The 14,118-nt window shown below is 34.9% G+C and overlaps 1 protein-coding gene across 1 annotated transcript in view; it reads left to right on the top strand.

Annotated features, from left to right (window-relative positions):
• Positions 1-14,118, top strand: part of Ey (eyeless) — a 124,941-nt gene that overhangs the window by 55,007 nt on the left and 55,816 nt on the right. Inside the window, exon 5 of the mRNA XM_074181696.1 lies at positions 8,045-8,276. Coding sequence (XP_074037797.1) covers positions 8,045-8,276 — 232 coding nt within the window. The remainder of the gene's footprint in view (positions 1-8,044; positions 8,277-14,118) is intronic.

Raw genomic sequence — 14,118 nt, forward strand, 5'->3', positions numbered from 1 at the left:
AGTTTTCCATTTCTTTGTTGAAACTTTTTTCTTGGTGTTGATCATTCATTAGTTGGTGTCCTACATAAAGAAGTTTTGTTGGTATCTCAACAATATCAAACCTTAAAATTAATTATTGGTTTTTGAAGAGAAAATAATCAATATCGACGGGAATGTTTTGGAATCGTTTAAAAAAATTTGTTTGTTTTTCGGATAACCAGCTGGCTACAGCTAATGGCCACAGATAACAGAGAAAAATTGCTGGTTGAGAAATTATTTCTCTACAAAATGCCAATTTATAGTAGGCTACAAATATATGTGATAGATCTAGTCGATGATAATCCATGATGAAGTATTTGCAAACTGTCATCAAAATGTTGTTAAACAGTATGAACACACCTGAAGAAGCTTTTGTAAAGTAAAACACGTTGTGTGGTTTTATAAACTGTTTCAAAGTCTTACCTAAATACGTCAGGTTATAAAGATAGAGTTGGTGTCGTTTAGTTTAGAAAAGTGACATGAAACATGATATAAAGAGCTATATACTTCTTAGAATCAATGTTGTTGTACTGGTAATCAGACACAAGTTATTGACTGCAACCAGAATGAACTGTTTACCACTAATTACTCTTTGTAGTTAGTAGTTGAAGCCATCGAAAAGCATTGAAAAACTGTTAATCTACTTATCCGCAATTATCATTCACATATGCCATTCCTATTCATTGGATGGTAAAATGAACAATAATAATCTAATAATCAATAATTTATTTTATATATTGTTTGACTGATCTTTCAATGTATGTGTCAATTATTGTAAATCAGATCGCACCTTAAGAAATAAAGAAAATGGGAAATTATATCTCTAAACAGAGTCATGGAATTCAATAGTAGGAACATAAACCTCAGACCTTAGTTTTCTCAAAATAGGGGAATATGGCAGAATCTACCATTAAAAAATTCTACTGGTTTCGCCGATAAATTTACCGAATTTTGAATTGCACAACAATATGTTTCGGCACAATCATTTACTAGAACCACAATGACTTCTCAGAAATTATTCAGTACAAGAGAGATGTAAAATCTTCAACTAGATTTCTAAGATGGTTTTTTCAAACAAATATAATTAATCTATAAAGACTTCGATTCAACATAGTCATTTTGTAACAGCCGAATTTGTACGTCTATCTAGATAAAACGTGTTTTGATTTTCATCTGGTCTCTTTGGGGTTTTGGTAGATGTCAATATATAGAAGAGATTGTCTCTGATATTGGTTGTTCCTATACTCCAATGGTTTTTAAACGACTGCTGCCATAATTTTATTGTTTCATAATTTGTTTGTCCAAATAGCAAACCATGTATATCTGTTGTACTAATCGCTCTGTTGTACTAGCTTTGTTTTTCGGCATTGTGAAAATTTTTTACTCATAATATCCAGACTTACAAAAAACTATAACCTAATTGTGTAATCAAAAAAAACATTCAAGGAGCCCCTGACTTTATTTCACTAGCGTACATCACACACTGCTATATTATTCCCGTTTGCCTCTCTCACCTTCGTCATACTTCATCGTAGATCTCTCTCGAAAAACCCATTCGTCGGAAGGGTGTATATAACTTCGGCCGCACGAGCAATTCCATTTGATAAAACAAGACATTTCAGAAATTACAGGAGGGATTCTCTCCCAAGAAAGCAGCAGCGACTACTTGCGCATTTAGCTAAAAAATCCATAACGTTTTTGTTTTGGGGAATAGAGATATAGGGTGCCGGGGGGACGTTGCCATGGAAATTTGCATGCATCCAATAAACGGTGGAGCTGCGAAGATTCACATTCTTCGAAAAATAAGCCCTTCAGGTCAGAAAACGGAGTTGGATGTAGCGGAAAGAAGGAAAACTATTTGGTTTACGTTGGGATATGTATATTCGAACTATGCACGTATTAGGGAGGTTTTATTTTTATCTTTGTGTACGGGGTATTGCCTAAGTGATGCTAAAAGTTTCCTTAGGTGATTCGGTTGGGGGAAAAGATGTTGTAAACATTAGTTCTCAGCTGTTCTCTCTAGAATTTTGAAAGTCTAAGAAGAAAGGCTGATCTGATTCTTATTCCTGTTTTTCCACCAGCCCGAGACATGTAATTCGAAAACATTTTTAGACAACAAACTATGTTTCAAAAGTTGCGAGCAAGCTGTCGCCTCTAAAAATCTTGTCTATCGACACTGGCAATAAAATGCCAGTGACTGCAGGTTTCTTGATGCTCGCAATAAATGACAGAAAGTAAACGAAAACAGAGAATCACATAACTAGATAACTTACAGGAATAAACGAATTTAAATGGTTCCGAATCTTTCTGGTCAGTGGTTGAACCGTCCTTCAAAATTTCACATTCAAGTCCATAATTCCATCACACAAGTCGATATTTCAATAGCAACAATGGCGATAAAAGATTTGCATCCCACTCAACAGTTCATTTACAGTGAAAAGTCATGAGTTATTTTTTTGCTGGTATCTTTTTGGCAACACTGTTTTTGACAGATCAAGCGTGAATCGTGTCTTGTGTCATTGTCAAACTTGTTCAGTTTGGTCTATAATTCAACCATGAATCGACATACGAATGAACAAGGTTTGCAAATTATTGAATTTTATTATCAAAATTCATGCTCGGTGAAGAAATTGCATCGTGCACTTCTTCCAATGTATGGCCAGTTTCGTCGGCCTACTGAGGGAGCTATTCGGAAGCTTGTAGCTAAATTTCGAACCTACTTTACATTATTGGACATTAAACCATCAACACGCATACGTACGAGTGAGGACCGAAGAAAATATTGAGGCTGTATCCGCCAATGTTCGTGATGACCGTGAAATGTCGATTCACCGCCGTTCGCAGCAATTGGGCCTCTGTTACTCCACTACGTGGAACATTTTGCGAAAGGATTTGGGTGTAAAACCTTATACGATAGAACTGGCGCAAGAATTGAAGCCACACGACCTCCCACAACATCTAACATTTGGTGAATGGGCGCTGGCAATGTTGAAGGAAGATCCACATTTTTATCAAAAAATTGTGTTGAGCGACGAGGCTCATTTCTGGTTGAATGGATACGTTAACAAGCAAAATTGCCTCATCTGGAGTGAAGACCAGCCACAAGCATTGTAAGAACTACTGATGCATCCCGAAAAAGTCACTGTTTGGTGTAGATTATGGGTCGGTGGCTTTATCGGGCCGTACTTCTTCAGAGACGACAATGGCCGAAACGTTACTGTGGATGGCGAGCGCTACCATGTGATGATTGACTTTTTGTTCCCCAAATTGAAAGAATTGGACATGCCTGACTTGTGGTTTCAACAAGACGGTGCCACATGCCATACGACACGCGAAACAATGGCCCAATTAAGAGACGCCTTCGGTGAAAAGTTTATATCACGTTTGGGACCCGTCAAGTGGCCACCAAGATCGTGTGATTTAACGCCTTTGGATTATTTCCTGTGGGGTCATGTTAAGGCTCATGTCTACAGGGATAAACCAGCAACGCATTTATACGTAAAATACCGGTCGATATGTTAGAGAGAGTGTGCCAAAATTGGACCTTGCTCCATCTAAAGTCATCTGAAGCGGAGCCGCGGACAACATTTGCGTGAAATAATCTTCAAACATCAAATTATATTGATTGTTTTATCGATTCCAATAAAGATATCATCAATTTTTTCAAATTTTTTGTGTTTTTGTAAAATCGTATACCTCTTAGAAAATCACCCGTTATTACTCACCCCTTTTGCTAAGCAATCCAGCATGATATCAGTCACTGAAGACATGCCCGAAGAAGCCATTGCATGGCGAAACATTGTTGCGTTTTTGTAAAACTGTTTAATAGAAATCTCACAATAAAGTGTTTTTCGAATACGGATTTCGAATATGGATTTTCATAAAGTATCGCCCGATTACATCATATATCACAACACGTGTTTCACTAGACTGAATTTTTCCTAAATAGTGTTTTACATAATATAACAGTTCGAATCACATGTTTAGGTACGAACCAATTGAAACATTTTCAAACATTAGGAAATAAATTCAATATACTCTTCAATTGGATTTAATTTGATCATTCGGTACATTTTCAGAATTTTCAAATATATTCATTTCTGAGCACTCCTGAAAATCGAGTTTCAAACATTACTCTTTTAAATGTAACACGTCTCTACCAAAATATGGTTTGCAAATGTGAAATTGATCTGCACACTTGAGAAACTACTTATATGCTCTTTTATTATCTGGAAAAATTTTCAACCTGTCTGGCCAATATGATGTTTTGATCAAGAACCACAATTCAACTTATTTACTCTTGATATACCCGAGTCTGAAGTTTTGTCTTTATTGTTTTCTATGAAGTTGCTTAAATTAATATTTGTTCTGTAAAACATGTGCAACTCTTTCTTTTTTAAAAACAAACGATATTATTGATGGGTTCACCAAAGTATATCAATGTTCTATGATGCTACTATCGTTTCTTGAGGTGGGATAGACCTGGTAAATGGCTTGTTTTCATGGTTATTTGGAAAGAATTGAGTCGATAGTATGTAATCGTTGTTAATAGAAGTTTTATTGGAAAAATTCAGTTGTTTCTGAAAATTTCTTTCTGACAGTGAAATATTCATACTATTAAATGCTGCCTTTTTATGCTGATGATCATGCAAAGAGGAATACCCGTATAATATTGTTTGTGGAAAATTGCAAAATCATGTTTATTATTGATTTTAATATTGATAGAGCCTAGAAAATAAATTGATGAATTTTATTAATGTGTGAATGGAATTTAGAAATTCGACAAACTTGTCCAACTGTCACCTCTCCTGCCACTAAAAAAAATTGAGATATCATCTACGTATCTGTACCAGTATAAGAAACTGTTAATCAACTAATTATTATGAATGTCATTTTCAAGCTTATCCATGACAGTATGTAACATGTACGTGTATTTACACCAGTATGTATAGATATTATTTACTTATTTACGGCAATGCCTATTTTTTACAAAATAATTAACAAGTTCACACATATGTATTTAACAGTAATAAAAGCTAGGTTCAAGGAAAAAATATATAAAATAAAATAAAAAAAAAACGTAAAAATAAGTTGATGAATTACAATCTTTTCAGTCTTTTTAAATGTTTCCAAAGAAGAATTAGAAATATCTGAATCTACATTGCATGTATTTGCAAGTCTCAAAATTCTACCTACAAATTCATTCCGGCCATAGTCGGTGCGACAAAAGGGTTGAAGATTTCCGAATTTCTTGTTCCCCTTCGATTTACATTTAAAGTTATAAGTTATAAGTTCCGGGGAATTGATGCTACCATTGATTATTTTATGAATTAGTGTAAGATCTGATTCTAATCTTCTATGAGCCAGAGTATTCAAGTTAAGAATGTCCAAAATAATTTTATAGTCATATTCACCGATATGATCCCAGTTTATATGCAGAGTACCTTAAAAACTTATTTTGAACGCTTTCAAGCATATCAATATCCACATGATATGAAGAGCTCCAAAATGTGGAATTGTATTCGATTATTGACCTAACAATTAAACAATATATGATTTTTATTGAAGTGAGAGGTTATTCATTTGTAGATCTAAGAATGAAACCTAACATTTTTAGTGCTTTAGGAGCAATATTTGCAATATTATTTTGTTTGTTGTTTTCAGTTCTGATTGATTGATCTTATATGGCCGGTTAATGGCATTTTTGTTTCGAAAAAAGTGAATTTTTGATATTTGTCTATATTTAATTGCAGTAGATTTATATCACATCAGCGAACAAAGTTAGATAAATCGTACTGTAATAATTCTGTATCAGTTGAGTCTTGAATAACTTTAAACATCTTCAGGTCATCAGCAAAAAAAAGAAATTCACTATAAAGAATAACATCTTTCAAGTCATTTACAATCAGGTTGAAAAGCAATGGCCCTAAATGAGAACCCTGTGGTACACCCGACGAAACTGTGATTGAGGAAGCTACTGAGTTACCATATTTTACAAATTGTACTCTGCAGGCTAGAATAACAAAATGTTTGTCATCGAAAGACTATCAACATTCTTCCGACAAGAAACATATACCTATCTGAAGGGCTCTACGAGTTCATCATTTTTAGCCCTTCGCTGCATGAATGAAACTTTTCATTATTGAAAATTATTCTGAAATAGACGAATAGTTAGTGTATCTAGATTTTTCTGTCGGATTACCATGTTGCGGTTTTGTAAACAGATATCAAGTATAAAATAGTGACACATTCAATAATCAGAAGCAAAATGTAGGCACTTAGTCTTAAGATGAGGAAATATTGAGCTGGGAAAAACATTTGAAAAGGTTTTTCAGTTCAATAAATCTAAATTCAAATTGTGTGATGGAAATTGTTTGATACTGAAATGAAAATACATAAAGTATTCAAGAAACACTATTGTCAGATTTTCACTAAACCTACAGTGAAAATCTCCCGATACATTGTTTTTTGAATAAATTCAAATCGAGGAAAACAAACCTACTGGTGATGAAAATGTCCATGTCGAGTAACTTTATGTTGATTTGATTTTCAGCATAAAAAAGTTGAAAGTCAAACAAACAGAAAAAATATTAAATGTTTTTCATAAACGCCCCATAAAACGTATTTCCAATTCCAACAATCACTTTGCCCCCCTTTCCCATCATGAGGATTCTCCATGCCGGTTCCTAACGCAATTAAAAGTTGTTATCAGAACTGTTTAACCGATACTGTATATTTCGGTGTACGGCAGTCGGGGAGGCGGGAGCGGGGACGGCATGCCTGCCGTTTTAAAGTTGATTTCTCTCGCTTGACTGGTTGGGAGACGCTCCAATCAATGCGGCTCGTCCTCTGTTGCGATACACGAACAGATTCCCCGGAATACCCTGCTTGCATTCCATTCAATAACTTTATCCCCGTACAATAATTCGACTACGAAAAGTATACAGGGTGTTGCTGAATCTATTAACTATCAAATCGATGTAGATTCTGCGGTAGATTGCAGTTGGTAATTTTATGATCTAGGTACAGGTGTCTGATCGAAGATTTCAAAAAACACGTCAATTTTCATTTCGTGTTGCACTTTTGCGGGCTCCAGGTACTTTCATATTTTTTTAAAACTAGTGATTGAAGTTGTGTAAAACAGCAATTGGCTTTTTCTTATAATTGTCTTAAATCATCACGTCATCAGTACCATTTTGGAAAACATCCCAAAACCGAGCACTGATTTCTTTCATAACATTACGATTTTATGCCACCAAAAGGGACAAATCTGCTCTTGTCAATCCCAAAAAAGTTATTTTCGTGAAATTCAATGTTTACATAAAGGTAAATGTTTGAAAAAGATTTTTTTTCTAGTTTTAATCTGAGTAACACTTTCGTGTATAAACTACATATCTAAATCAAAAGTTGTTATTGTTAATCCTAACCGTGTTAGGAATCACACGATAAAAGGTAAGACCTCGTTAGTCCTTAGCTCGCACAAGTTTCTCAACTTCTGAGAGTTGTCCTTCGTATGGGGGCGACAGCTGATTAACGGAAAAACAGATTTCAAACAGAATTTTAAACAGATTCATTATCTTTCATCGTTTCCTTGGACGTTTCATGCAATTTTCATTGATGAAGAAGTAGAACTAATTCCTCCTAAAATATTTTCTTCATAATTTCAAAAATTTTGTATGTAGACTAACTATCAATCACGGATTCTCAAATATTCTTGATATTATATGTATCAAAATCAACTTCTGTATCTGCCATCTGAACCATTATATTATAATGGATAAACTGAAAAACTTCTCAACCAATTCTCAATGTTTTGTCTCCTATATCAAGCGACATTATCAGAGATTATATTGGATGTGCTTATTTTCCAAAAAAAAAATCTCTAGAGACCTCTACAAAAATCAACCCGAAGTATAGAAAATGTCCCTTTTAGTGGTAATAATTTGGCGGATGCGCCGGGAATTCTCTAGTAAACAGTAAAACGGCCCGAATAAAAATCAACACTGACGTTTTGTTATCTTTCCAGGTATCATCAATCAATAGGGTATTACGTAACTTGGCGGCTCAGAAGGAACAGTCTTCAACTCCACCATCGTCGAGCGGAAGTGACAGCGTGTATGACAAACTGAGGCTGTTGAACGGCAACCAAAGCAGTTGGAGACCTACTCCATGGTATTCACCAGGAAATACGACGTTTCCCTTGCAGCCCCTGAGTCCGCCACCCACGATCCTCACGGATGATATAACCTCCAAGAAAGGTCAGTGGAAAATAGTAGTTTTAATGAAAGATGTTTTTTTGGATCAAAACGTGCTGGAGCGAATTTTATATTTCACTATTCCTAGTATTCATCATTTATTTATTTATACGGGATAAACCCCATTACAGTGTGAACATTTCACAGAAAAAAAGAACAATATAAAAATGTGAAATATAAACTAAAACGCTACGGAATGTTTCTGCAGCACACAACTATATAACATTATAAAATACTATAGGATATAGAATTAAAATTAAACTTGTTACTACCTTATGTAAACAATTACCAACTTAAATTATTCAATGATTGTTTAAAACGACCATAAGAGACACCAAAAATACTGATGTTTTTGTCATCTACTAACTTTAGGGTTCTTTCCAAGGGTGTATGTTTGCCATCATTTGTATGATGGAAGGGTATATGAAATAAATGGCTGTGTCGAAGATTCCTGTTCAGAACATGAATGTTGACAGATTCAAGTAATTCAGGACAGGTTATTAGTCCATTGAGTAGCTTGAATGCATAGCATAGATCTGCATGAATTCTTCTGGTTTGCAATAGTTTTAGCCCCATTTCTTGTATATACTCAAATAGTCATGGTACTGTATTTGAAGACACAACTTGAAAGAACAAAATCTCAAAAATGTGTTTTGCACTCTTTCTAGAGACACACAGTGCGCATTGTAAAATGGAGACCAAATGATACATGCATATTCTAACTTAGACCCCACTAGAGCTAAATAAACCCTTTTTAATGCTTCAATGGAAAATCCTGAACATTGACGTAGAATAAGACCCAGTGTTTTGGATGATTTCACACTCACTTTGTTAATATGCTTTACAAATTTGAGTTGTTCGTCAAAAATGACCCCCAAATCTTTTATGGAGGAAGTGTATTCTAATTGCTGATCATTAATGTTGTATGATGTATCGAATTTCCTACCAACTCTTGAGAAAGTAATAAAATGTCATTTATTTACATCAAGAAATAAGTTATTTGTAACGCAGTATTTATAAACGTCATCTAGATCATCTTGAAGGAGAATTTGGTCATTGTAAGACTTTATCGGTCTTTATCATAGAGATATAGAGACTTGAAAATAAAAATATTCAGTATTAAAATAAATACAAAGTATTAAGTAATGGTAAACAACGTAAAATGTATATACATATATAAATTGATGGATGTAGCCGTTACTACGTGGTAGGAGATCATAATGAAAAAAGAAATGAAATTTTCTGTTTTTTACCACTTTTACTTGTAACAAACGTTACCGCAGTTTCGTCCTATATGGACATTCTCAAACTTATACAATAAACAGTAAACAAAAAACAATTTATTGTATAAGTTTGAGAATGTCCATATAGGACGAAACTGCGGTAACGTTAGTTACAAATAAAAATGGTAAAAAACAGAAATTTTCATTTCTCTTTTCATTATATACATATATATTTTAATATTAATACTTTCACAAAGAGGATTTGAAGCCTTAATAACTTTCTAATTATTATATGTGAGCGCTTTCGATAGCTGACCGTGCTATCATGTTCATCGCTATACTCAAAGCAATTCCGAAGATCTGCACATGTCTCATCAAATTTTTTATAAGCACTTTCGAAAGTTTTGATGTTTTAACGTTATATGATCACTGTCAACAGTATATGTCGACCGCACACTGAACACTGGGTCATGCGAAGACATGCGAGAGATACGGCTAGCGCTGTGTTTTAAAGTGAGGAGAAAGGGAAGCCAGACATACTGGCACCGTTATGCGTTACGTTACCAAGCGGTTTGCCCTCTCATAAAGAGTTATCACTTCAAAAAAACTCAGTTTCCAGAAAAACCTCCCTTAGTCGATTCAATGAATTGATTATTTGATTGATGAATTTGATTATGATATATGGAGTTTAAACAAACTATACTCTATCTCATTTTACGCTCGAAAAAGCTATTGTATATCAGCGAAACACGTGTCGCGGTTTTCGTAAAACCCTTTATAGTGAAAATAAAACGGTAAACTGTATTAATGTCTTTTAATATGGATTTTCATCAAGTATCGACCAGTTCTATTCAATTATTTTATAATAAATTCATAGCCAACAAAAAAAATAATTACTATACATTCGTTCATGCGTTTTAAAATGTCTAGTATAAAACATTTTGGGTTTTTATGATTCAGTATTTTATTATCCTACAGTTTTCCACATTATATTCATCACACGACTTACGAACGAGAGCATTTTTATTACAATCTCGTATAAAGACCGGCCGAACACGGAAAACATCCAGAGCGTATCGGTCCTTGGAAATCCGTCGTAACTTCCGGATTTATTTATTCTTCTTGCGTGAAATCGGCCATAGAAAGTTAGGCGTATCGGAAGTGCGGGAAGCGCGTCCCTGCAACGTCCCGACGCCCCGCGGCGTGAAAACGTCGGCCGTCGCCGCCGCTTTTCAACCCGAATCAAAGTGTCAACAAACAAACGACATTAGGAGAAGATCCCCGGAACCGCGCGGGTAGGCCGGAGAAAAAAAAGCCGATCGATTTCTTTCCGGTGGAGATCGGGTGACTGGAGTGACGTCACGGGATTCGTTTGGAGTTGAATCTACATATTTTATAAGGGCACGGAGGAATGTTTTTGAAAATTACATTTTTACAAATCTGTTTTTTGCAGATTCCAGCTGAAAGGTATCCGTTCTCTCCGGCGAGAAAACATTACAGAAAACCTCACTAGCAATTGACTATTATGCTGCCGTAATTCGTCTTTTAAGTTCTTCAATATCAGAAAGTTGTGTTTTGTGCCTCCAAAGAAAGAAATCTAAGGGTGTTAAATCGATCTCGGAAGCTATTCAACTGCTTCCCTTCTGCCAATCTATCTATCCGAAAATATCTCGTTTAACCACTGTCGGGCGGGGTGAAAATAATGAGGTGGAGCACCGTCCTGCTGGAAATTTAACAGATCCTCTTGCAGAAGTTCATTACCTTCTGCATCCATTTGAGTTTCTAGCTCTTGAGTTATAAGAGAATCGATAGTCTCTTCAAGCATTTCAAGGTAGAAATTGTCAGTCAAGTTTTCTTACAGAAAAATGGACCAATAATGGCACTTCCAAGAATACCAACCCGAACAATAACTTTTTGTGGGTGTTGTGTATGCCCTTTCCAAAAAATATGTGGTTTTTCGTCACTCTGATAGCGACAATTTTGTCTACTAATATTGCCATTCAGAGAAAATGAACAGTCATCGCTGAAACAGATGTTTAACATGAGATTAGGGATGGTATTGACTCGATGAGACATGATTTCACAAAACTCTATTCTTCTATCATAATCATTCTCGTGGACCTCTTGAAGAATCTGCATTTTATAAGGATGAAATGTATGCATTTTAAATGCTTTTCTTACAGTCTAACGTGACGTTTCCGTCTGTTCTGATACTGATCGTAAAGAGCTCGTGGGCTCTGCAGCAAATGTTCCCAAAACTTCAATTTGAGCTGCTTCATTTAGTACTCTGGGGTTATTTTTTTTATTTGTCACTGAAACCGTTTTGTACACATTTTTCACCAAATCAAGTACATACCGGTGACTTACATAACAATTTGGATGTCTTTCGTTAAAAAATGCCGCCTTTGGTGCGCACTTTCCAACTTCCCCAACAGGTACAACTATATGTACAATACTAATACCACATCATTAAAATTTGCGTACCAATTTTTTGCCTGAAAACAGAAACTTTTTACAGCAAAGGTAGCAGCAAAAAAAGGACGGCTATATGTACATTACTATTAGACTACTCTTTGGTGTAAATTAATTGTATCTAATGGCTAATGTTGCCTCTAATAAAAGGTTGCAACGGTACTATCTTGCCAGTTCTGGTCAAACCATGCATCTCAGTATAGGCGTACTAATAATTACTTCTGTTAGTTTAAACGCTATTTTTGGAAAATGCTCATAAAAAAATAATAAGTCGGGTTATCATTGGAAGCAAAATTGAACGCCAATCGAAATGATGTGCTACTTGACCCCCTTCCCTTTTAAAATTCGTATCATCTACCCCACCTAGGGGGTTGAACCAGGAGGGCTACAAATAGTTCGTAAAGTGTCCCCCTTGACAATAAAATTGACCTGTTTTTTCGATTCCTCATATCATCTACTAGAAGGAATATATCAAGGGTGGGAAGTTTTCAAACTGACACCCTGTATAATGGACAGTGTATAAACGCTCTGAGGAGTGGATATATTGTGGAGGAAGAATTAATTATATATCAAACTTTGAGTAAAGAAAGCTGAGGAGTGGGTGTGGATGATCACTTCACGAAAAACTTTTTATGCTTTATACTTGTCATGCAATTTTTTCATTAACCCTTTTGATGATTTTTTCGATGACTTGTAATAAGAATATTTCTAAATAAGATTTATTCGTGAAAGATACCCTAAATCGGAATAAAATTATTCTATTTCAGAACAAAAAGTAATCTTGAAAAGCATTCGGAAATACTTTTTAGTTTTGTTATTTCATTTATTTAATTGGAAATAATTTGAAAATGAGTGGAAAACGTTCGGAAATGTGACTTAAACCACGATTGAACCCTCGACAACCACCACACTACCAAAGAGTTCTGACCACTACTCAAAGAAGCTGCTTACAAGTTCTGGGACATGAAGCTATTTGAGAATCTATCACTTCAAATTTATTATCAATTGACCACCTTTTAAAAAATACCAATTTCTTTACCACATTACAAATTTCTAGTAGGTTTAACTCGTTTTAATTTTTCCTTTTAATTGATATATGATTGATTGACCAAGAGGTAGTGAGATATGAATCTGGTCAATTGTTATTGTTTCGAAGATGTGTTTTATGTTGGTTAGTTACTCAACAAGAAACGGTGAAATATTTTACGCTTTTTTCAATAGTCATAGAAAAAATAATATTTACTAGTACCTACAAACTATCTGCTATGTAATCATGAAAGTTATTGCAGTAATAAGTATTATAGATTATTATAATCTGAATTCTTGATAGGTCAATAATATATTTTTTCCCAATCGGCTCTCATTATTAATAATTACTTTGTTTATATCAATAATGATATAAATGGATTATAATGATTATTATCCCCATTTACTATTTTTTCGGCAAATTCGAAGATAAAAAAATGACAGTGTTCTGAAATTTCAAAGATGATAAGTCAGATTCTGTTGGCGGTCTTTTTAACAGAGCAACAAACGGAGCAAAAACTGCAGTAAACCTCTTGTATCGTAATGGAAAACAAGTCGGCCTAAGAAATTCATTCCCCAGTTTTTGGGGCATTCAAATAATTCCTTTCGTAGATGCTCCTTTGAATTAATCTCGTTTCCGTACATTCCTCAACCGGTACAAACAGATAAGTATCTCAGTTAAACGGGTACAAGTTCTCACAAAGGATTTAGCAGCTCCCACGTTTTGGATTCAGGCATCCGCGACCTTAGAGTCGGCTCTTTGTGTATTGACTATTTGTGTTTGTGTGTGTGCGTATCTCGAGAGCTCGATGCAGAGTCGTCTTCAGAGCAAATGCCGGTCTGGAATAATTTGCGAAAATGTCTGCTGAGAGATCCAGTTTTGATGGTACAGAAAATACCGTTGAAGGTTCTCAGTGGTAACACAAAATATTATAAAATAAATGAAGGCACTTTTTCTCTTCAGATCGATGCCATTTTTCGTAAAGCACCACTTTTGTGAATTTGAATAGCAGATATCTAAAATTGAAGTTACCCACTACTAATAATACGCCAAAGATATCCCTGTAGACATCATTAAGGGTGTCCACCTAATTAGTCGGCAAGTCTTTCACTTTTGTTGGTGA

Source organism: Leptinotarsa decemlineata, unplaced genomic scaffold, assembly GCF_025532065.1.
Source record: "Leptinotarsa decemlineata unplaced genomic scaffold, Ldec_3_MD MMD2_tig00026314_RagTag_RagTag, whole genome shotgun sequence".
In the NCBI taxonomy this organism is placed as follows: domain Eukaryota; kingdom Metazoa; phylum Arthropoda; class Insecta; order Coleoptera; family Chrysomelidae; genus Leptinotarsa; species Leptinotarsa decemlineata.